Source organism: Triturus cristatus, chromosome 4_2 (genome assembly GCF_964204655.1).
Source record: "Triturus cristatus chromosome 4_2, aTriCri1.1, whole genome shotgun sequence".
In the NCBI taxonomy this organism is placed as follows: Eukaryota; Metazoa; Chordata; class Amphibia; order Caudata; family Salamandridae; genus Triturus; species Triturus cristatus.
In genome coordinates this window covers 866033185-866056636 of record NC_140586.1, presented here as the reverse complement: position 1 = coordinate 866056636, position 23452 = coordinate 866033185, and the positions used below count along the sequence as shown (strand labels likewise).

At 46.7% G+C, this 23452-nt stretch overlaps 1 protein-coding gene across 1 annotated transcript in view; it reads right to left on the bottom strand.

Moving 5' to 3' along the window:
* Window positions 1-23452, bottom strand: part of AKR1A1 (aldo-keto reductase family 1 member A1) — a 1289949-nt gene that overhangs the window by 71955 nt on the left and 1194542 nt on the right. The window contains exon 5 of the mRNA XM_085602859.1: window positions 2647-2842. Within this exon, the coding sequence (XP_085458985.1) occupies window positions 2647-2842 (196 nt within the window). The remainder of the gene's footprint in view (window positions 1-2646; window positions 2843-23452) is intronic.

The following is a 23452-nucleotide window of genomic DNA, read 5'->3' as shown; positions in this document are numbered from 1 at the left end:
TTGCTGACAAGGCGATAAAGTTATCGCCGCTTTTCGGCCAAAAACGGCCGCAAAAGCGGCGATAATGTTATAGCGCCGCCTTGTTAATATGCCCCGAAGTTTTGCCCTTATACTGTTACACAATCGGGTGCACAATTATATATACAATGACGCACATAATGACACAGTCAGACAACTCGGTACGTATTTAGATACACAGCGACACATACAGCCTGAGGCTCACAGTCCGAGGCACCCAATGATATGAACAGAGACACAAGTAGGTATTCAGGCACAGTCTACTGTAAACAATCACACAAGCACAGTCAGACAAAATGACCAGACGCAGAGAAGTCAGGCACAGCCAGCCCACACTGCCTGATGTCTACAGTCAGAAACACAACCACACACTGACCCACACAATTGCATTTGGTTACAGTTACACAGATACCAATAAATACAGTCTCACAAACGTGTCAAGACACACAAAATAACAGGTACACAGCTAAACACACAGAATTAGAGTTACACCATCCAGGTTCCACAACCATAATATGGCAGATAAACACAAGCACATATTACACACCCACACCAGAGTTAAACACTGTCAAATAACGTAACAGACACACACACAAAAGGCACATGAGGTTGAACGGTCCAAGAAAGTAACACAAACAAACCTTTCAGAGGCTGTGCAGTCAAACACATTCCCACAGCCTCGATACATATTTGTATTTTTTATTTATTTTATTTTATTTATTTATAGAGCGCAACATTCATCCGAATGGATATCACGGCGCTGAAGGAAAGCCCTTTCGGGTGAAAAGTCCAATAAGGAGGGAGTTCTATAATTCATCAGGCTTTGGGAAATAGATGCGTTTTCAGCTTTTTCCTGAAAAATAAATGGCAACCAGTGAGTCGGAGTTCGGAAGGAAGTTCGTTCCAAAGTTTTGCCGCCAGATAAGAGAAGGAGCGACCCCCTACTCTAGATTTTTTAATGCGTTTGATGATTGCCCTGGCCTGGTTGCATGATCGCAGATTCCGGTGGGGAAGATAGAACTTGACTCTGCCTTGGAGAATTTTAGGTCCGGCTTGATTCAGGACCTTATGTGCATGACATAGTATTTTAAACGTGGCCCTCTGTCTCATTGGAAGCCAGCGTAGGGTCTTCATGCATTCCGAGGCTGAGCTATATTTCCTCACATTACATACTGCTTTAGCAGCTGCGTTCTGGACTACCTGGAGTCGTGAAAACAAATAGTCTGCCATACCAACAAAAAGAGCATTCCCATAATCCAGCCTGCTAATAAGCAGTGCTTGGACCAGGGTCTTTCTGCACTCCAATGGAATCCATTTGAATGTTCTCTTTAGCATTTTTAAGATAGCGAAAAATTTCCCGCAGAGTGCATGAACATGATTATGCATGGTAAGTGTATTATCTACGAGAATTCCCAGTTTTTTTGCCACCTGCTAAGGGGCTGGGGGTTTGCCCAAGGTAGAGTGCCACCAAGTTGTATTCCAAACTTGATAAGCACCCCCAAACAATAGGATTTCAGACTTGTCTGCATTTAATTTCAGACAGTGGTCCGACATCCATGCTGCCATTTCTGTAAGGCAGCTAGTAAGTCTGGTCCTAGTATCATCTTGTCCATCTAAAGTGACCATCCGCTGGGTATCATCTGCATAGGAGCATATATTGATGCCCCACTTTCCACATAATCCTGACAAAGAGGACACGTAAATATTGAAAAGGGTGGGGCTCAAGGATGCACCCTGTGGTATACCATATTTGATGGAAGATGGAGTGGATGAAAAAGTACCCAGCTGTATGGTTTGCCTTCGATTGGTCAAAAATGAATGGAGCCATTGCAGGGCTTTAGAATGTATGCCTTTGGTAGATAGTGTCACATATACGAGAATATATAGAGAGCTTTAGACACAATCAGGCACATAGCCACACACATAGCCACATTTTGGCCAATTTACAATATGACGCATCTATGGAGATGCATCTCCTAGTGAAGCCCTGCCCCACATTATACCTGTGTCAGGTATAATGTATGCAGTGTGGGTGTTCCCATGCGGGAAAGCCTCATAGAAGTGATGCAGTCAAATCTACAAATTTTCACTGAGCCACATTTGGGACACCACTGCTTCAAAACCCTGTGCCTGCTTGGAGCAGGCGTAAAGAGTGACACAGTGTATTAGGAATAGGCCTCCCCATGCATTGCTGGAGTTGTGTTGTGTCGGTGACATGACTTCAGCAATGCGTAACTTTTGCGCCAACAGATGGGTCAAAATTTCTGACACATCTGTAAATCCTTGTGCCATGGTACACTGTATTGTAAATTCGGCGCATTCATGGTGGCGTGAGGGTTTTGCATGCAGGCAAACTGACGCATGTATACAGACGCATCCATAAGCCCCACAGTCTCTCTTTCTCACACACACACACAGCTCCCCTCTCTCTCACAAACATACAGACACACACACACACACAGTCTCTCTCTCACACACACAGTCACACAGGTGCTCACACACGGTCTCACACACACAGTCCCTCTCTCACACACACACACAGACACACACATACACACAGTCTCTCTCACTCACACACAGAGTCAGATACACCATGCTCGTGCTCTTTCTATGGTTCTATCTTCTGACCTGCAGCACGGCCGGCTTCACGGTTGCGACGCTGATGATGTCGTCAATCTGCCGGCTGTTGAAATTGGATGCACCAATAGCTTTCACCAGACCCTTCTCCACCAGCCTCTCCATCGCCTTCCAGGTTTCCTTGTAGTCAGTGAAGTCGTACAGCAACTTGCCATCAGCATCCCTGGGGAACTCGACGTCTCCTCGCCTGTGGCATGAACAAGAGAGAGGTAGAGTGAGCGTGGTCCAGGGAAGTACAGACCATGGAAACTATGAGGGAATCCCACACTGACAGGGTATCTTCAAACTCTCAATGAGACACTTGCTAGAGAATGATAATGCAAAGACAAACTCACACTTTATTGGGGAGCGAATAAACATCTCAGTGTCACAGTGTCATCAACTCCCAGTAACAGCTAATACCCAAGCACCACCTCGAACCTTCACTCTAGACACAGAGACATAGTTCCATGCCCCTTTCGCCACCAGGGCATCACATATTTTTGACACTCTGGGGGCGTAGCGCCATTCCCCATGTTTACACGGTGGCGCTAAGCTACTTTGTGTGGCTTAACTCAACCTTGTAAATATACCCCTTACCGCAGCAGCCCACAGCGGCAAAGGGGTGTGCAAATGGGTGTTGCAGAGGGTGTTCCGCCGCAACACCCATTGCTTTTTGACATTGCCCCAGATCTACAAAGCTGAGGCAGCGCCAAGAACTAAAGCCAGATAACGGTTTTAGAATAGCGATGCGAGGAGAAATTATTAATTTCTCCTCATTTTTTGCTCTTTCTGTGTGTGCAACACACACAGAAAGAGCAATTCACCATGAATTATTGTTTATGTGAAGAAAGGTGTCTTTTCCTGCACATAAACAATCGCCCCTGCAGCACAGGCTCCCTTGCAACATGGCAGCAGGGTGCCTGCTTTGCCGATTCGTAGCTTTTTGTAGCACCAGCCCTGGGGAAAACACTGGGGCGTACCATATTTTTGTAAATACGGTACATCCCTGCATTTTAAAAATGTTGGAGCGTGGCATTGCCAAATTTGGCGTATCACAGCGCGCCGACATTTGTTTGTAAATATGCCCCACAGTTCACAGCAAGCATTTATACATTCTGTGACAAGGCTCATGAGAAAACAAACTTCTTCTCATGGGTCTATATCACATTTCGGAACACCCTGGTCCTTAAAGTCACATGCTGTTATAGTCTGTTTTTCAGCATAAGTGAGAAAGCAGCAACAGGAAATGTTATAAGTGAACGCATTTAAAGACACTGTGTGGCAGATTTGATACTTCTGGCGCATCTTTGCTAATCAGCAGGGATGCGCCAGAAGAGTTGCGACGCATCTGCCCACCCGTGCGCCACCACTGAAGCGCCGCATTTACAATGCGGCGCACCGTGGCACATGGATGTGCAGATGCGTGTTGCATCCCCCCTGCGGAAAGGTGGCGCATTGCTGGAGTTGCATCGCAAGCGCGACGCAGCTCCAGCAAGGCTCGGGTGCCCCTAACCCTAACATGCTGCGGCAGTCCTTACGCCTGCTTCAAGCAGGCGCAGGGCTTTGATGCAGCATGACCGTAATCTTGTAGATTTCACTCAGCCACTTTTCGGAGGCGTTCCTGCACCAGAACGCCCCCCCCCCCCTGTGTAGGAACGCCCACAAGTGGCGCAGGGCTTTACAAAGTGATGCATCTCCCTAGATGCTTCACGTTGTAAATAGCCCGCAGCATGGCGCTGGCTTTGCGCCGCCGCTGCATCACAACAGTGACACAACGGCGGCGCAAATCTGGCGTAAGGGGCTTGTAAATTTGCCCCTGTGTATGCTAAACATAGATACGATATTTAGGTGAAGATAAGAGCTCTTTTCAATTATGTGTGACACATGATTGAATTGTTTTGTGATTTGATCAATGTAGCTAAAGTGGAAAAAAAATTGATTTGTCTGTATAGTAGAAAGAGAGTACTCCAGATGAAGGACCAGGGTGGTCCGAAACGCATTGTGATATATACAAAATGCAGTAATTTGACAAATTATCATGGCAAATGAATTAGGATCAATAGATCACAGATACAATTGAAAAATGATTTCATTGCATCACCATGAATGAATTGTGGTTTCTTATCGGGAAACGAAAAACAAGAAGAAGCAGGAAATCAATAAAATCAAAAGGATTTTTACACTGATTCTTAGATTGGTGTATTATCTGAATTGTGCAGCTCACTGCGAGCACCTATAGCCAGTGCACCTTGAGACTGTGCTCATCTGATTACAGAGAATACACTATTGATTCATGTGTTTTTAGTGGAGAACATGCCAGGAGAGCAGAGCATTACTTCGATAATTGTTATTATATGGCCAGAAATTCAAGGAGTGCAGACAAGAGGCTCGAGCCTTTCATACTTCACAAGAAAGAAGAGATACTCCACACTCTCTCACCTCCCCAAGAAGCTTCGGGCCATATTTACAAGGGCTTTATCTCTAGCGGACTGAGGAATCCACTGTAGAGGCCTGTGCTCGACCTCTTGAGCACAGCTTGAAATTCTGGTGGGACCACTCTGCCTTTTATCCTTCTAAGGTCGATAAAATGAGTACCCGTAGATTAGACCACTGTTGTCTTCTTCCTCTGAGGGGTCTGTAAATTATGTCATTTCTGCCAGAGTGCTGCTAGGCTTGGACCGTAGCGCGGGGACACACTAGCCTAGTGTAACCAGGCGCTTTATAAATTTGTTTATTATTATTATTATTTGGTAACAATAAACCTCTGTTATTCAGCACCAAAAACCCTTGGGTGAACGTGCACTTTACAAATACACGTTACAAATCCACATGTTAAATCCGAGAATATATCTTGAGTTCCTTGGGTCCTCTTGTTGGGGAAACATTGCCGAGCAGTTCATGTCGGTTGTCCCCGCCAGAGAACGACCACGAGAAATTGTCAAATGATTGTTCTCAGTCTGTAGTCGCAAAGTGACACAAAAAAATACAATGGGCTAGAATGAGGCTCACATTATCAGTGGCAGAGACTAATTAAATAATTCTGTCCATCATCGTTTTGTTCTTCTTAGTTGCCTAACAAAGTCTCTATCGCAAAGGCTCTTGACGTGTACATTATCTTCGCATCATAGTTGGCAGTTGCATTCAGTCATCCGACCCAACGCACACTTACCACCAACTGTCATAATTCACTTTGTTCTGACTAGCGGTTTCCGACAAACGCCCTCACGTTATATTCTTATGAGCACGTCTCTTTGCCGCACAAATGTCTCCAGCACAAGCACTAAATGGCAGTGACTTAAGGAAACTTGAAGGGTCCCCCTGCAAAGTATATGGAGGCATACCTGCCAACTCACATGGTGTTACAGTGTGTCACATGATATTGGCTCCGTTCACACGGTCTCCCGGTGAGGAGCTGATATCACACTGTGGGAGAGAAAACGAGTTGAGAACCATGGTAAACAGTGGATTTCCAGCTCATTTTTGGAGGCTTTGAGCTGCTGACGTCCATTAAGAGGTGTGAAAACACTCCAGGACTCGAGCCTCAGGATGCTTTTTGTCTGGTTTTGGAGGAGGGTGACTAGGGGGGGGGGGGGCAAAAGTTCCTCTTGTGTGCTTAGGGCAGCCCGAGGACACGCCCCTCCAAGGCCCGCCCCCCTCCTCACACAGTGAAATTTCTGTCTTAGTTGGCAGGTATGTGGAGGCGCCCCCTCCCCGCACCCAGTCAGCAGCTCTCAGGAAAGGGGATCGCTGTACATGCACAGTGCTGGAGGGGGCCCACTGGTGGTCCGAACCACCCCGCCCAGCTCCATAGGGGGCTGCGGGGGCTAATGTTACGCCACTGCTATGCGGGCACTGCCGTACATTTCCTTAATATGCAAACTGATGTTCTACCAATGCTATTTTCCTGGTGGAGAATCCACAATCTATACTGCATTGCTTCCTGAATGGAAATACACCGCCTACTTTGAGCATCTGAAAAGCTGAAGACTTACTTATACAAGGAGCGCTGTTTCTGACCCAACAGTCTACCCTTGATCTTTCACCTATAAACATATCTTCCTGGGAGTCATGGACTGAGTTCAGCTCTCAAGCTAGGTGCCGACTGCTCAAATACCAACACATATACAGACATACAATACATATATGTGCATATTTTTTAAATCTATGGAAACTATGCTAATACCTTGTAAATTATATGAAGCTGTTTGTGCATGTGTTAGGACACACATGTGATCTGCATGGTGCACAGTCTGTTCCAGCAGCGACTGCTATGAAAATAAAGTGGTGGGGCAGTGCCGGGGCAAATATTTGTTTTTAAATGCTTCTGCCGCTGTTGGACGCCTCCGTGCTCCTCTCTTACGGATGTCCCTGGGCCGGCACAGGCTACGAGACTCCCCAACCAATCCAAATGCTGCTCTCATGCTGTGAAAGGAGCACCTGGATTGGTCTGAGCAGCCTGTTTAGGCACTCACTAAGGGACTGGGAGCCTGTGTCATTTCTGCGCCCAGCTTTACAATACAGCTGGGCGCAGAAATTCTAAGCGCGTTTGTCTGTTTGGCTGGCATAAGACAGCCGTCCAAACAGTCATGTGCACTTACAAGTGCCCTTCACAACTCCTCCCAGTCCTGCGCTAGTGGCAAGAGAGGATTGCCTGGCCCGCCCTACACTCTGCAGCATCGGCTCCCAGTGAAAAAAGAAAACTATAATAAAAATGTTTTATTATCATTTTATTTTTCATTCTAAAGTGGGGCAAAGCTCCTCCGCCATTGTGGAGGAGCCGGCGCTGGTATGTTACCCTGCCCTGAGTGCAAGACTATGAGCATCGGTTTTGGGTTCTTGGTCCTAGCCTCATACTAACCTACTGTGTGCGCAGATGTCTAAGCCTGTACATTGACATTAGTAAGAGAATCACTCTCCACAAAGGCTGTTTGGAAAACAGCCTGGAAAGAACATTTCAAAACAGAAATGACCCAAGCTGGTTCTGAAGGTACAGACTGAGAATACACGTCCCCTTTCTGCTGTTTCTGTATAAAAGTGGGAGCAATTGACTCATTTGATGTCCGAGTTCTGGGGGGCATATCATCAAGGACCGGCGATAATTATCGCTAAGCGCACTTAGCGCTAGGATAATTATCGCCGGATAACGCGGAATTTTAGCACTGAGATAGCGCGCTATTAGCAACGCTTATCTCAAAAGCGATAAAATTCCAAGCGCTAACTTCCAAATGTGAGATTTTCGCTGGAAATCCAGCGATAAGCTCACAAAGTTTGGCGATAGCTTGTTGATAGGGCAGGGCAGACTTAGCCATGATATCCACCCTACATAGGATATCATGGCTAAGTCAGTTTTGAAGCAGGCGTAAGGAAAGTAGCGATAACAGAGGTTATCGCTACTTTGCTTGTCGCTCTGCAGGTTAGCGTGCCCATTGATAATTGGAGAAATGCCGCTTAGAGACATTTCTCCAGTTATGTCAGGGCAGGAACGCCCACTTTGCATCTCATTAGAGATGCAAAGCTGGGCGTTGGGGGAAAGGGCGATAATGCTAGGATTCATGCGATAGCGTGACCTTGTTGATTAGGCGATAAAATTATCGCTGCTTTTCGTCCGAAAACTGACACAAAAGCGGCGATAATTTTATATCGCCTCCTTGATGATATGCCCCCAAGTTCTCTAAATCCAAAAAGAAGATGCTCTCTGCAGAGTGCCCCCAGGACGGCCGTGCAACCAGAGCTGCTATCTTCCCGAACGCCAGCTTCCCAGAGGTGAGAGGACTGGATTGTGATTTGGAAGGAAGCGCTCAGTCCCAGTCCAGAAGTGCCCGCATTGGAGTAGCCTGACGAGAAGGGAAAGGAGGTGCTGAGTACCAGAGCAAGCAGACGCAGCTGACTCTAGAGTATGGGTCTGTCCAGTCTGAGAGACTCGAAGCTCCTGGATGAGAGCATTGTCTCAAAGCTGGAACTGTTCTTAAGTGTTTCAGAAGCAGACGGCAACGTGTGACCCTGAAGTGTGGCTGCAGCAGACAACGCCACTGAGACCCTGAAGTACGTCTAGTGCCGCGTCACTATCCTGAAGTGTGCCCAACGTGAACCACTCTAGGTGGTCTCAAACCGCTGTGCATCGTACAGCATGGTGTTGAAGAGGAGCGGCGCCCTGAAGAGAAACGTCCATGGCACCCTCCCGCCTCCTCACACCTATTCCCAGAAGGGGGCCTGTGTGGGAGCCCTCAAGGCTGCTACGCTCCGGACCTGAACTGGATGAATGCCACACTCTCAGCCATTGCGTCTCCTTTCCTCAGGAGGACGGAAGTACAGGACATGCCACGGGCCTGACTGCAGCCAACAGAGAACTAACAAGTACTCACTTTGAATGAGAACTTTTGGGACTAAAACAATGAGACAGGGCAAACAACTCTGGGGCATATTAACAAGGGCTTTATCTCCGCTTTTTTGGCTTTAAAAGCCAAAGAAGCGGAGATAAAAATATCACCCCATCAACAACAGGGTGCTAACATGCAAAATTGCATGTTAGCACCCTTTTTCACTACGCTTCCCTTTGCATCTCTAATGAGATGCAAAGTGGGCGTTCCAGAGCAAAATAATAGGAGAAATGTTGCTAAGCGACATTTCTCCTATTATCAAGCTTCACGCTAACCCTGTTAAAGACAAAAAAAGCAGCGCTAACCACGGTTAACGCTGCTTTTTTACGTCTGCTAATTTTCAGATTTAGCCATGTAATCCAATGGGAGGTGGATTACATGGCTAAGTCCACCAGGGGCTATCAACAAGGATATCCCTATCCTTGTAGTTTTATCGCTGCATTACCAGCGATAACCTCCCAAAATGCTGCTATCGCTGGATTTTTTATCGCCTAGGCGGTTAGCGTTGTTAATAACGTGATAACCAGGCGATATTATCCAGAGATAGCGGGCGTTAAAAAAATTAACGCTAAGCGCCCTTAGCGTTAATTTTCCCTGTTCCTTGCTAATATGCCCCTCTGAAAGCTAGCAGAGACTAGCACTGCACCTGTGCCTGAGACCTACTACATTAAAAGTTACTTTACATTTGGGGAAGTGGAGGAGGAAGGGAACCCTTAAACTGGGGTAGAAAGGCCCTGAGACAGTGAAACAGTACTCACATTTTGTAGTGTGTAGTATTTCATTTTTAAGTGCAATACATTATTTTTCTAAAAAGACAAGCATTGGGTTTGACAGTCAGTTACTGTGCTGCTGGGTGATTGGTGAGGTCTGCACTACCTCCCTGAGAAGCCTAAAGCGGCGATAATTTTATCGCCTGGCTTGTTAATATGCCCCAATGTCCCTAGCTCAGCTGAGGGATCTATGGGGCATATTTACAACAACCGGCGATAATTATCGCAAAGCGCACTTAGCGCTAGGATAATTATCGCCGGCTAGCGCGGATTTTTATCGCTGAGATAGCGTGCTATTAGCAACGCTTATCTCAATAGCGATAAAAATCCTCACGATAACTGGCTAACGTGAGATTATCGCTGGAAACCCAGCGATATTCTCACGTAGTGTGGCGCTAGCTTGTTGATATGGACTCACAAACTTAGCCATGATATCCACCTTCCATAGGATATCATGGCTAAGTCAGTCCTGAAGCAGGCGTAAGGAAAGTAGCGATAACAGGTGTTATCGCTACTTTTCCTGCCGCTATGCTTCATAGCGTGGGGCTTGATGATAGGAGAAATGTCGCTTAGAGACATTTCTCCTCTTATGTCAGGTCAGGTCAGGTCAGGTCAGGTCAAGAACGCCCACATTACATCTCATTAGAGATGCAGAGCTGGGCGTTAGAAATCTCCACGCTAAAGCAAGGTTTCACGCGTTAGCGTGACCTTGCTAATATAGCGATAAAATTATCGCCGCTTTTCGGCCGAAAACGGCCGCTAAAGCGGCGATAATTTTTTATCGCCTCGTTGTAAATATGCCCCTAAGTCTGAATAGCGTCTGGAGGGCTCCCTGCAAAAACGACACCGAGTTCCTGCTCAGTTACAGTATATACTAGTTATGAAAAGAAACTGGAGGGCAGCAAAGAAACTGTCTTGGACTCCAGGGAAGGCACCCTGCACCCAGGGATGAGGTGCTGTAGACCCGGAGGCTCTTGGGCGTATTCAGCCTATCTTAGGGGCATATTTACAAGCTGGCGATAAAAGATTATCGCCGCTTTTGCGGCGGTTTTCGGCCGAAAAGCGGTGATAATTTTATCGCCTAATTAGCAAGGCCACGCTAACGCATGAAACCTTGCTTTAGCGTCGGTATTCCTAACGCCCAGATTTGCATCTCTAATGAGATGCAAAGTGGGCGTTCCTGACCTAACATGACAGGAGAAATGTAGCTAAGCGACATTTCTCCTATCATCAAGCCCCACGCTATGAAGCATAGCGTCAGGAAAAGTAGCGATAACCCCTGTTATCGCTACTTTCCTTATGCCTGCTTCAGGACTGACTTAGCCATGATATCCTATGGAAGGTGGATATCATGGCTAAGTTTGTGAGTCCCTATCAGCAAGCTAACGACACACTGCGTGAGATTATCGCTGGGTTTCCAGCGATAATCTCACGTTAGGCGGTTAGCGTGAGGATTTTTATCGCTGAGGAGATAAGCGTTGCTGATAGCACGCTATCTCAGCGATAAAAATCCACGTTACCCGGCGATAATTATCCTCACGCTAAGAACGCTGAGCGATAATTATCGCCGGTTGTTGCTGATATGCCCCATAGACCTTGAACTCACAGTCGGCTCCCCAGTAAGCTATGGTTGAGGAAGAAAAGGCCAGGGAGTTCAAGATGGAGAAGTTGGGATTAGCTGGAGGAACAAGAGGAAAGGAGGCGGGAGAGGCAGGAGCTATGTGTCTCCCATGTTTGCAAAAGGCCAGGATATTTTGGAATGGGTTGTGAATTTTGGGATCGCTTGTAGAGTAAAGCATTTGAATGCTGTGTCGAAGGCAGCCAATTTAATAAGTCGCCACCCTTTAAAAGGAACAGAAGCCATTGAGAGAATGCCTGCAACTGATTAAATGAACTATGAGTGAATGATCAGATGTGTTGGGCGTAAGCCAGCTTAATATCTTCAAATATTCAAAGAAAGCTGGGGAGTGACTGCTGTTCCATTTGAAACTTGGATTAATGGGGGCAGATTTACAAGCCCCTTACGCCACTTTTGCGTCACTTTTAACATGGGAAAAGTGACGTAAAAGTGGCGCAAGGGGCTTGTAAATCTGCCCCATGGTGTTGTGTTATTCAAATGAGCGGGTGAGAGGGATGGCGGTCAAGGATTGTCACGCCTTTTACCAAATAAAGGGGACAGTGCGACTCAAGGAAGAGTGTTCTACCCCACTTAGGCAACACCTGTCAGATTAGCGGTCTCCGTGGGGTAAGGGACCAGTGCTGCACACAAGGGTGTAGCATCACAGCCTGTTTCTGGAGGGCCCCAGGAAGCAGGTAATGATGTACTGCGATGCAAGGCCACAGTCTATTACCAGGAGGATAAAAACTCAGAAAAAGTATCTATGCGCCATTGTTGTAAAGAGGCTAAATGCATACACTTAAGAGAATGTAAAGAAATTAACAATGACTCAAAATACAATGAAACGTCAGCAGCCATTAAAGAGGGGCAGCTACCTTGCAGCATACCTCATGAGAATAAAAAACACTGGGGCATATTATCAAGGACGGCATTAAAATTATCGCTGGTTTAGCGGCAAAAAACTGTCACTTAAGCGGCGATAATGGGCTTGATAATATGCCCTTGAGAATTCCCATAGAAGCCCATGTTCACACCAGAACATGGACTTCTATTGGAATTCTCAAGGGCATATTATCAAGCCCATTATCGCCGCTTTAGCTGCAGTTTTCTGCCGCTAAACTGGTGATAATTTTAAACGCCATCCTTGATAATATGCCCCTTTAAACTCTAAATTGCAAAACCTGCCAGATGAAGAATGTTAGAAGGCAAAAAAACTGCAACAATGTTGTATTGTATTGTCCTAAAGGGCCCTGCATGCAAGAAGTCAGCAGTGGATGTGCCAGGATGCAGTACCACAAGTTGTCACTAGAGGTCCCTGTGAGGAGTAAACTACCAGTGAATACCAGGGTGTTGTACCACAGAATACTTATAGAAGATGTTATGCAATCAGGCTTGTTGAACTCAGGTTCAAGGGAAGAGACATGTCTGCAGTGAGGTTAAAACATGGGTATATAATGATCAAGGTGGCTCCAGGTGACTGCAATTATGTAGGAAAACTGTAATTTTGTTGCAGTGGTCCCTTCCCCCACATTTTGCCTGGTATTTGATGCATCTTTGACTGAAGTGCACTGGGTTCCTGCTAAACAGGTCCCCAGGGCCAGTGTTCTTTTCCTAAAAACAAGACAACTGGTCATTTGATCCCCAAGTGACCATTCCTTTAGCATCTCTGTACGTTTCTAGTAAGTGGTAGCTCTGGTATGTGGGGTATAGATACTAAAGAGGGTCCCTAAGGGCTGCAGCATATCTTGTGCCACTCTAAGAGATTCAGCACCAAACTCGTACAGAATGCCACTGTAGGGTGCGTGACAAGGTGCTCTGAAAAGTGAAAACATGACAAGTCGCACACCTATGTGCCATGTCCTGTGACACTGCATGTAATATTTGTAAGTCACCCTACAATGGACCTTACAGCCCTAAGGCAGGGTGCATTACATTACATGTGCTGGGACGCTCCAGCTGGAGTAAGCTGTGCGCTTTAGAAAACTTTATAACGTAACATGTGTTGACATATCTGCAGGAGCAGATATGCCGTTTGCTGGCCAGCTCAATTGCCGATAGTACAAGTGACTAAGGAAGCCATTTTAAGTACGTGTGTCGGATAGTGGTCAAAAACGAGTTTCCTAGCTACACGATGGCTTCATTGAAACTAGAGATGTTTCGTATCAAACATCTCATATTAATAAACACACACTGAATCCTGTGATGGATTTATTAATACATGCACCAAGAGGTACCTCCTTAAAACCTACCAACTACTAGTGTGCTGACTGACTGGTTCTAGCCAGCCTGCCACCGCAGGCGAGTTTCTGTCTACCAGGGGTGAAGGCCTTTGGTCTCAGGAGGTCAGGAACAAAGCCTGCTCTAGCACAGTGTGTTTACACCCCCACTCACAGAACGACCTGCTTATCAGTATTCCAAGGTAAGGGGCTTCAAAGACGCCACCGCCTTTGGTATGAAAATCTGACTTCCCTCACAGGAGAGGATACCGTCCGTACTCCCTTTCTAGGGCTCCTTTGGCTCCGAGCCGGTGGGGAAATTAGTAGTCCGAGAGGTGAGTTCACCTTTAGGCAAGTTCTGCCATCTTAGTAATGGCAAACTTAGGAACTCTGGGATAGGGTTATGCCCACTTCCCACAGTAAGTGTTGGGCGGAGTGACCCCAAGGGTAAGTAGCCCATTGGCTACTACACTACACTCCCCTAACACCCTTAAATCTAGTGTTTGGGGAGCCCCTGCACCAGGAAATCAGATCCTACCAAACTAAAAGAGGGACTGAAGAGCAATGAAAACCAAGAACTGTGGAAGGAGCAACTGACTTGGTGCCAACCCTGCTGGCCTGTTTGCTGTTCCTGACAATTGTGCCAAAGTTCACTCACCCTGTAAGCTGCTTTGCCTGAAAAAGCCTGAGAGGGTCGCAAGCACTACTGCCAATACTCAGGAACTACTGTGGAGCAGCAGAGCTGCTTCCCTGCACCATGCAGGTACCAAAGAAAGAAGTGTGAGGACTCTGAATGGCGTAAACCCGACACCGGTTAGCACCATAGCACCTATTGCTCCAAGCCCGAGTGGAAGTGGTGCCAGCAAGGTCCCCCAGCCCTCAAGAGAGGAAATCAATCTTGGGTTTGCCAGGAGGGGACACCTCAATGCCACATGCAGCCTCTGTGTGCTGCCCCCATGACCACGAGTGACTCAGCTGTGAAACACCCGATGCCTTAAGACACCTCTGCACCCGTCACCCCTGGCCCAAGTGGCAGCGGACCAAAAGTGTGCCCATGTTCCCAAGCATCGTGAGACCTGAGCCCCCATGCTGGTTTCTCAGTCCAAGCCTGCAGCCTCTTTTCGACCGAACTGATCCACATTGACTAACATTGGGCACCCGACATTGAAAAGCGGCCCAGTGCCGCCCGAGGTACCTGTTGGTGCTGCCTTAGACCTTGCACCATACTTATCTTAAGTCCAGGAGATTGGTCCCGTAAGTCGCTGGGAAGTGCCGGAATGCAGTACATGTTTTCTCCCCATAGGATAACATTTGGCACCCGACGCTGAAAAGCACCTCTGCACCCGCCGCCCCATTGCCGCCCAAAGTGGCCTGTTGGTGCTGCCTTGGACCTTGCCCCATACTCACCTTAAGTCCAGGAGATCGATGCCGTAAGCCACTGTGAAGTACCTGTATGCAGTTTATGTCTTTCCTCCATAAGATAGCATTACCACTTCAGAAATTGCAGTGTTGATTGTTCAAACCTGTAACAATTCATAAATTGAAACGTACTTACCTTGGAATTTTGATGATCTTGGTGCCAAAAGTTACATAAAGATAAGAGTTATTTATATAAATTGGGGGCATATTATCAAGGATGGTGTAAAAAAATTATTGCCGGTTTAGCGGCAGAAAACTGCCGCTAAAGCGGCGATAATGGGCTTGATAATATGTCGCAGAGAATTCCAATAGAAGCCCATGTTCTGGTGTGAACCTGGGCTTCCATGGGAATTCTCTGCGGCATATTATCAAGCCCATTACCGCCGATTTATTGACTATTGGGCATATTTACAAGGGCTTTATCTCCGCTTTTTTGGCTTTTACAGCCAAAAAAGCAGAGATAAAACTATCTTGGTTTAGGATATGTATGTGTTGAGTGATCTGACTTACATCTTTTAAGCAAAATTGAGACATTGGGTAATTAGGACTGGATTAGACTGTGAGAGTGTTGAGACCAGCTGCTGGGTAGAGGTGGATACCCCGCAACACCAGTCCTATGTAAAAAGTTGATGCTGCCCAAAAAGGCCAGATTTTTGTTGTTTAGTTTACTTGATAATGTAACCTTCAGGTGTGCTAACCTGAATACACACCGTGCTCGTAAAGAAGTTGTTTGAGTTTGCTTAATATGAGTGTGATGTCGTTAACCTTCTTAGTGTCTGAGATCAGTCTTGTTGCAGCAGTGACTGCTGCTTTTAGTGAGGGAAACATCTGTGGAGTCCCTCAAGGATCGTGGCTCAGCCCAAAACTCTTCAACGTCTACATGACGCCCCTCGCGTACCTCGTCAGAGCCCGTTGCAACATAGTATCCTACACCGATGACACACAGCTCATCGTCTCCCTTACTGACCCAACCAGCACCACTAAAGCAAACTTCACCAACTGTATGAGCAGTGTCGCTGGTTGGAAGAAAAACAACTGCCTCCAACACAGACAAGTCCTAATCTTCGGCAACAACCACTCCCCCTGGGACACCTCCTGGTGGCCCTCCAAACTTGGCACTCCGCCCACCCCTGTCGACCATGCCAAGAACCTCGAGATCATCCTGGACACCAACCTCTCCATGAGCAGAGAGATCAACGCGGTCTCCTCATCATGCTTCCACCTCCTGTGAATACTATGCAATATTTTCAAGTGGATCCTACTGAACACCAGATGAAGTGTCACCAAGGCTCTTATTATAAATAGACTTGATTACAGAAATGCCCTCTGTCAGAATCCCAAACCATGTTCTACACCGACTCCAAACCACCCACAATGCCACCACCACTCATCCTGAACATCCCACAAACTAACCACTCTCTCCACACCTCAACAATCTCCACTGGCTCCTAGTCCAGGAAATATGTACGTTCAAGCTGCTCACCTATTCCTACAAAGTTCTCCACAACACCAGCCAAGCTTACCTCAACCACTGCATCAACCTCTACCAACCCAACCAGACACCTCTTATCTGCGTCCCTGGCAGGAGCACACCTACCTCTCATCAAGCAGCCCAGAAGCGGAGGACGCTCCTTCTCACACCTTGCAGCCAAGTCTTGAACGATCTTCCAAAACACCCCAGAGCCTCCCTCTCCCTCATGGACTTTCGGAGGAACCTCAAGACATGACTCTTCCAGACGAAACAAGAATGATCTCCTCCTCCTCCCTCAGGCCTGCCCTACTCAGCGCCTCACAGGTGATTTGTCGTACTCTTCAAATCTAAAGAACATAATGTGTTTGGAGAGCACGGAGGCCTGTCAAGTTGGACAAATCATATTCCATCCTTGTGATAGGTAAATATTAGATGACATATTTTAGACCATCAGTCGGGATAAAAAGTTTAATAGATTTCCGATATTTAGATTACCATGAGCCCATTTCACGTTTATGCAGTGTCTAATTTAAGTCCATTGTCTAGTTTGAAGTTGAGTCATTTGCACTAGTTATCAATTTAGAACAGAGACTGGCCTCCTGGGGCTGTATTACACAAAAGACGCATTTTAATTGTTTGCACCAGGCGTACCTTTTAAAAGGTGCGCTCAGTGCAAACAATGAAAATGTGACGTATTATGACGAATGCGCTGCACACAGGGCAGACGCGAACTCACACTGCCCCCAAGGCAGCGCATTTAGGTGAAAAACTGAGCGGCTGCTTTATAGCAGCTCCGCATTTTCACAGTGCAGGCAGCCAACCGCCTGCACTTTGAAAGGGTATTAGAGATCCCCTTGCAGGCGGGTGCAGTTAGTGACTGCACCCGTCTGCAAGAGAATGCCTGCTTTACCATCTTCAGAGGGCTGCCATCAGTGGGCGCACTGACAGTATGCCACCTTTTAGGCAGTGCACTGTCAGTGCTCCCCCTGACAGCTTCTTTGCCTTTGCGTCTGTAAAAGAGCGCAGAGGCAAAGGGATTCCCTCATATGCTTGGGGCAGGCCCCATGCAAATGAGGGAACGCCCTCTAAAGATACCACTGGTGCTTTATGTGCGCCAACGCTATCGGTATTACAGAAGGGGCCGCACAAGCGTCTGCGGCACCTTCTGGAATACCAAAGTGCCCCGGGGGCGCGCAAAGTGGGCGCAAATGCCCGTTGCACCCCCGGGCACTTTGTGTAATGGGGCCCCTGGAGCACTTTGCTTTTAATAATGCTTCAGAGTGATAGTATAAGTGACACAAGGTCTCAGTATCTAAAACTACACAGACCACAATCCTTGATACTGTGGACAAGATTTACAGAGATGTGACGCTGTGCAACTCAGCAAGACAACTTGCTGTGTCACATAGAGAAGGCAGAAATGCCCCATATCTACTAAGATATGGTGCATTCCAGCGCTCTCTCTGCACTGGCGCACACTGCACAGCCTAGCACCGACGTTGACACTGATGCACCATGGTGTAAGGGTGCAGGCGTTGCAGGAAGGATTGTTTATGTGCAGGTAAAAACACCTTCCTGCACAAAAACAGTTCTTAGAGGCTCTTTCCTCTTTCTATGTCGAAAGAGAAAAAAATGAGGTGAAGGAGAATTAAAGTTATTTTTCCTTGTTGCGCCTCCCCTAAGAAGGCTTATCTTTTTGACGCAGTCCCATGCTTACTACTGGTAGTAAATCTGGGAGTGCGCCAAAATCCATGGGTGAATGCGTGGGAACACCCACGCTCCATGCATGGAACGCCCTCCCAGGGCAGAGTAAGGCAAGGCAGCGACTTGCGCTACTCCGGATTTACTATGCCACGCAACGTGTCTCTGGGTGGCACTGTAAATCTCCCTTAAAGCTTGCATTGCCCTTGCAACACACAATGCAACCCTTTTGTAAATTTCGTCCTGTGTTCACATCCTGTTTGATAAGACCCAGTACTATCGATCCTCAATTATAAACAATCTCTAATGATTACAATGAAAGAAATACTGTGCTCATCTTAAGTTTTGCCCATACCTCCAAGTTTAGTTGTATCACTAGAGCATCTTTATAGTGCGGCGCCTTGCACCAGAAGCCTCGAAACGTGCTCCACCAACATTGTATGTTCCAAGGTACATACTCATGTGCCACTAGAGGTCTCAGAGTAGTCCACCAACTCTGTCTATACCAGGGCTCAGTACCATACACTATCTGAGAGCAGCCAGGTAGCACTGGCTACACCAAGGTACGGTACAACATGACGTTACTAGATGTTTCAGAGCACCTAGGACTAGATATATCAAGGTTCGGAACCACATTTGTTGCTAGAGGCCTCGGAAAAGTAGGCCTGCACTTAATGTACCAGGGTTCAGGTGGTACTGGCACACCACAGTTCAGTACCACATGCCGATACCAGACATTTCAGAGCACTGCATACTGCACTGGTCCTGATGGCATGTGGTACTAGAGCTCTCAGTGCAGTAAGCCTGCTTTGGCCGCGCCTGCTTCTAGTACCACATGCATAGAAGTCAGCCAGCACTGAAAATTCCACAGTTTAGTATTGTGTGGATGGAAAATGTATATCCGCACTAGTGTAACTTTAACCACTGTAGCCTTGTTTTCTTGCTCATGCTGTGCCAAGTAGAGCCTGTCTATGAAATTCCAAGCTTCTCACATCTCAGATCCTGGGATGAGAAAGTGTTAACTAGTTTGCTAGCCAAAAAGTTTACATTCTTGTTACATTTGAAGGCCACCTTCTTATTTTCTCATTATCTCAAACACCACCCCTGTACTCCCTTTTTTTTATCATTTCATGGAATTCACATTGCAAGTGTGTATCACAAATCCTATATATATGTGTGAAGCTTTTGCTTCAGGCGCTCACTTATTTTACTGTTGCCGGGGGCACCTCCAGTTCACCCATTCGGTGATTCATAGATAATTAACCTTTCTTAATAAACCCATTCAGACTTCGTTTGTCGTGTACTCAGATTTGCTTTAATAGCTAAAACTAGAAAATGAGCGAGTACTCCCAATTTATAATTTTTTCACCGAATGCAGCGCAGCAACGGCAGTTGTGGCATCGCATTGCTTGTAAAGTATGGATCAGGACAGTATCACATCTACTAAGATATGCAGCTGCTGCCATTTCCAGCACTGGTGCACTTTCTCCCTGCCGTGCATCAAGCACACACCTTTGCGCCATAAGGCAGAGGTGTCTGCATGAGTCTAACATAGGTTTTGTGCTGGAAAGTTACTCCAACTTTGCGCCTGCCTCGAGGAAGTGTAATTTTGGCACCAAGGTCTTTCTACAAATGTAAATAAAGAGGTTTTTGCATCACAAATGATGGGTAGTTGCATAGGAATGCTCATGTACCACCCATCGGATGCCCCTTTGACACAAAGTAGTGCTGATCGCCTCTTTGCATTATTTTAGCAATACTTTCTAGTAGGAAACGTGAATACTTTAGCAACACTTTATGCTGATTTATGTCACTTTTGATGACTTTGCACCAATACAAAGTGCTGATAAATCTGGACCCAAGTTTCAAATATTCGACTTTTGAATATTGCCTGAAACGAGGCAGACAAGACTCAGAGGACTAGGTGTAATAAAAAGTAATACAATGCAGCTCACCAATAAGGGGCATATTTACAAGCCCTGTGCACCACTGGAACGTCACTTTTTGTGACCTTGCGTGGCTTTGCATAGCCTTCTAGATATGGAGTAAGGCGAGGCAGTGCAAGTTGCTGGCTTGCCTTGCTCTGCGGCAAAGTGGGGTTCTATGGGTGTTCCCATACAACACCAGGCGCGCAACACCCATTGGGCTCACCGGGCTTCAGCCCCCCCCGTCATGTGTGACAGCCCGGCTGAGACAGCCTCGCGGGCTGGCGTCCGTCAAATTGCAGCCGGTCCCGAGTACTTCACGGGTCTTTAAAAGACCATTTACTCGTTAATGAGGCTTTTGTTGTGTTTTCACCCCTTCTTACAGCCATTCTGCCTATGGCTGGAAGACTTAGCCCCCCCGAAATCTTTTTCAGCCCCCCCCCGAAATTTGGCTCTAGTTGCCTGCCTGTACAACACCCATGGACTTTGACACTGCCCCGCATTTACAATATCTGTAAACCTGGTTCAGGGCCAAAACCTTGCACCTCCCTAAAGCAGGCACAAGAAGAAGAAACGTTTACAATTCTCCTCTTTCTGTTCTTTCCATGAGTACATTTGCAACACACATAAAATGATAAATACGCCTCCAATGATAGTGAACTAGCATTGAAAATGGAAATTAATCCCATACCACAATAAGTACTGTCGATGACCTACTCACTGCCAATATTAAAAAATAGAAATGAATAAATTGATCTTGTTTAACTATGATTATTAGACATCAAAGATGTCCTCCAAAAATTCACAGTAGATTCATCACTGCCACACACGGTGCAAGTGAAACGCCTACTGTGAGATATTACAACGCATTTTTTACAACACTCCGGAGTTCTTCGGATCTAACCCAATCATACATTTTACCTAAGTATGTTAGTGGGAGCTCTTTCCCACCACAATTTGAAACTTCAAAAACATTAAAAACTCTCAAAAAGTTTTGTCGAACATGAAATATAAAAATTGCATTCGTTTCAGAACGAAGTACGCACGAAAGCAGACGCGGACGGCATTGTGGGAAAGCGGATGTGGCGCTCACATCCGGTGAACACTGCACTGCATTCTCTTCCTTGGATGAGAACATGGCTACCTGCTGTGTTGCTGTTAGTCGCAGGGCCGCGCTTCACAGAGCCAAGAGTGACCAGAGTGCCTCACTGGTGAAACGGGATGTGTATGGCGTGTGCGCCAAGACTGCATCAAGGGAGAGGGCAGGCTGGCACAACAGAAAAGAGACAAGAGAGATCAAAACAAGCTTGGCAAAGCATTATCAGTTATATGCCAGGCTCGTTGTCGCACTCGCTCTGGTGCGATTGAGGAAGTACTTCCTACCTGTGCGCCGACTTCTAATTTGCGACACTCCAGGGGGCAGATTTATGAGGCCCGTTGCGCCATCGGAACGTCAGTTTTTGTGATGTTCCCTGGCGCAGAAGCCTGCTTGATATTTATCAGGCAGCACTGAGCCACTTTTTTGGCTTAATGCTGCCTTATACATATCAGTCCCTTTTGGGACGTGCAATGGATGTTGCTGGGGGCGTTCCCAACAACATCTCAGGGGGCAGATTTATGAGGCCTGTTGCGCCATCGGAACGTCACTTTTTGTGACGTTCCGTGGCGCAGAAGCCTGCGTGATATTTATCACGCAGCACTGAGCCACTTTTTTTGGGCTTAATGCTGCCTCATAAATATCAGTCCCTTGAACGCAGTGTTCTGCGTTAAAGGGGCGTGCAATGGGTGTTGCTGGGGGCGTTCCCAGCAACATCCATGGCCTTTTGACACTGCCTCAGATTTACGAGAAATCGTAAATCTGAGGCAGCGCCAAAAGCTTTCGCCTCCCCAGGGGAGGCGTAAGGGAGACGCAACGGGGAGAAATATCTTTATTTCTCCTCGTTTTTCCTTTTTCTATGTGTGCTGCATTCTGCAGCACCCATACAAAGAAGAAAAACCTCTTGTGATTATTTTTGTACAGAAAGGTTTCCCTTCCTGTACAAAAATATTCATCCCCGCAACGCAGGCACCCTTGCACCATGGTGCAGAGGTGCCTGCGTTGGCGCAGGCAGCCCATTGTGCGCCGGCGCAGGGGAAAAGGACAGGAATGCGCCGCATTTTATAGATACGGCACATCCCTGCCCTTTTCTTTTGCCGTACGGAAGCGCAGCAGGAAGGCCTGCTGCGCTTCCCTACGGCAAAACCTCATAAATCTGCCCCCAGGTGTGTCTAATGCTGCGGTTTTCAAATGTAAGGAATATAAGCGTTAATGCGTGCTTCTGTAAATATAGAATTAATTATTCAAAGGGTAAACGTTAATACCAACCCATATGCACACAGATCTGGGGGCATATTATCAAGACTGGCGATAAAATTATTGCCGCTTTAGATGTTAGATGTGAAGGACATCTAACCTGAGCTTCAATTGGAATTCCATAGAGCATATTATCAAGCGCATTATCGCCTTTTTAGAGGCAGTTTTCTGCCTCTAACGCGGCGATAATTTTATCGCCTGTCTTGATAATATGCCCCCTAGTCTTTCTTAGGGGCATATCAGTAAGGCGGCGATAGAAAATTATCGCCGTTTTTGCGGCCGTTTTCACCGAAAAGTGGCGATAATTTTATCGGCTAATTAGCAAGGCCATGCTAACGCGTGAAACCTTGCTTTAGCGTGGCGATTAACGCCCAGCTTTGCATCTGCAAAGTGGGCGTTCCTGACCTAACATGACAGGAGAAATGTCGCTAAGCGACATTTCTCCTATCATCAAGCCCCACGCTATGAAGCATAGCAGCAGGAAAAGTAGCGATAACCCCTGTTATCGCTACTTTCCTTACGCCTGCTTCAGGACTGAGGGGCATATTATCAAGCCAGGTGATAAAATTATCGCTAAAACGGTGATAATGGGCTTGATAATATGCTCTATGTAATTCCAATTGAAGCTCAGGTTAGATGTCCTTCACATCTAACATGGGCTTCAATTGGAATTCTCAAAAGCTAAAGCGGCGATAATTTTATCGGCTGGCTTGATAATATGCCCCCAAGTTCGCTTTTTCAGTTCTTGTGAGCGGAACACTGTCCGGAGAGAGCCGGGCGGGAAGAAATCTTTTATAAACGCTTTTCTTGAGATGCTGCAAGTCGAAACAGGCTTTCAGGAGACAAGCAGCACAAAGATGCAATACCGCAGGAGGTCGCCAGATGTCCCTATCGAGGCCAGAGTAAATAAAGCGACAAACTGCATTCCTATATTGTCTATCGAGCCAGGACCGAGATGGTGCAGC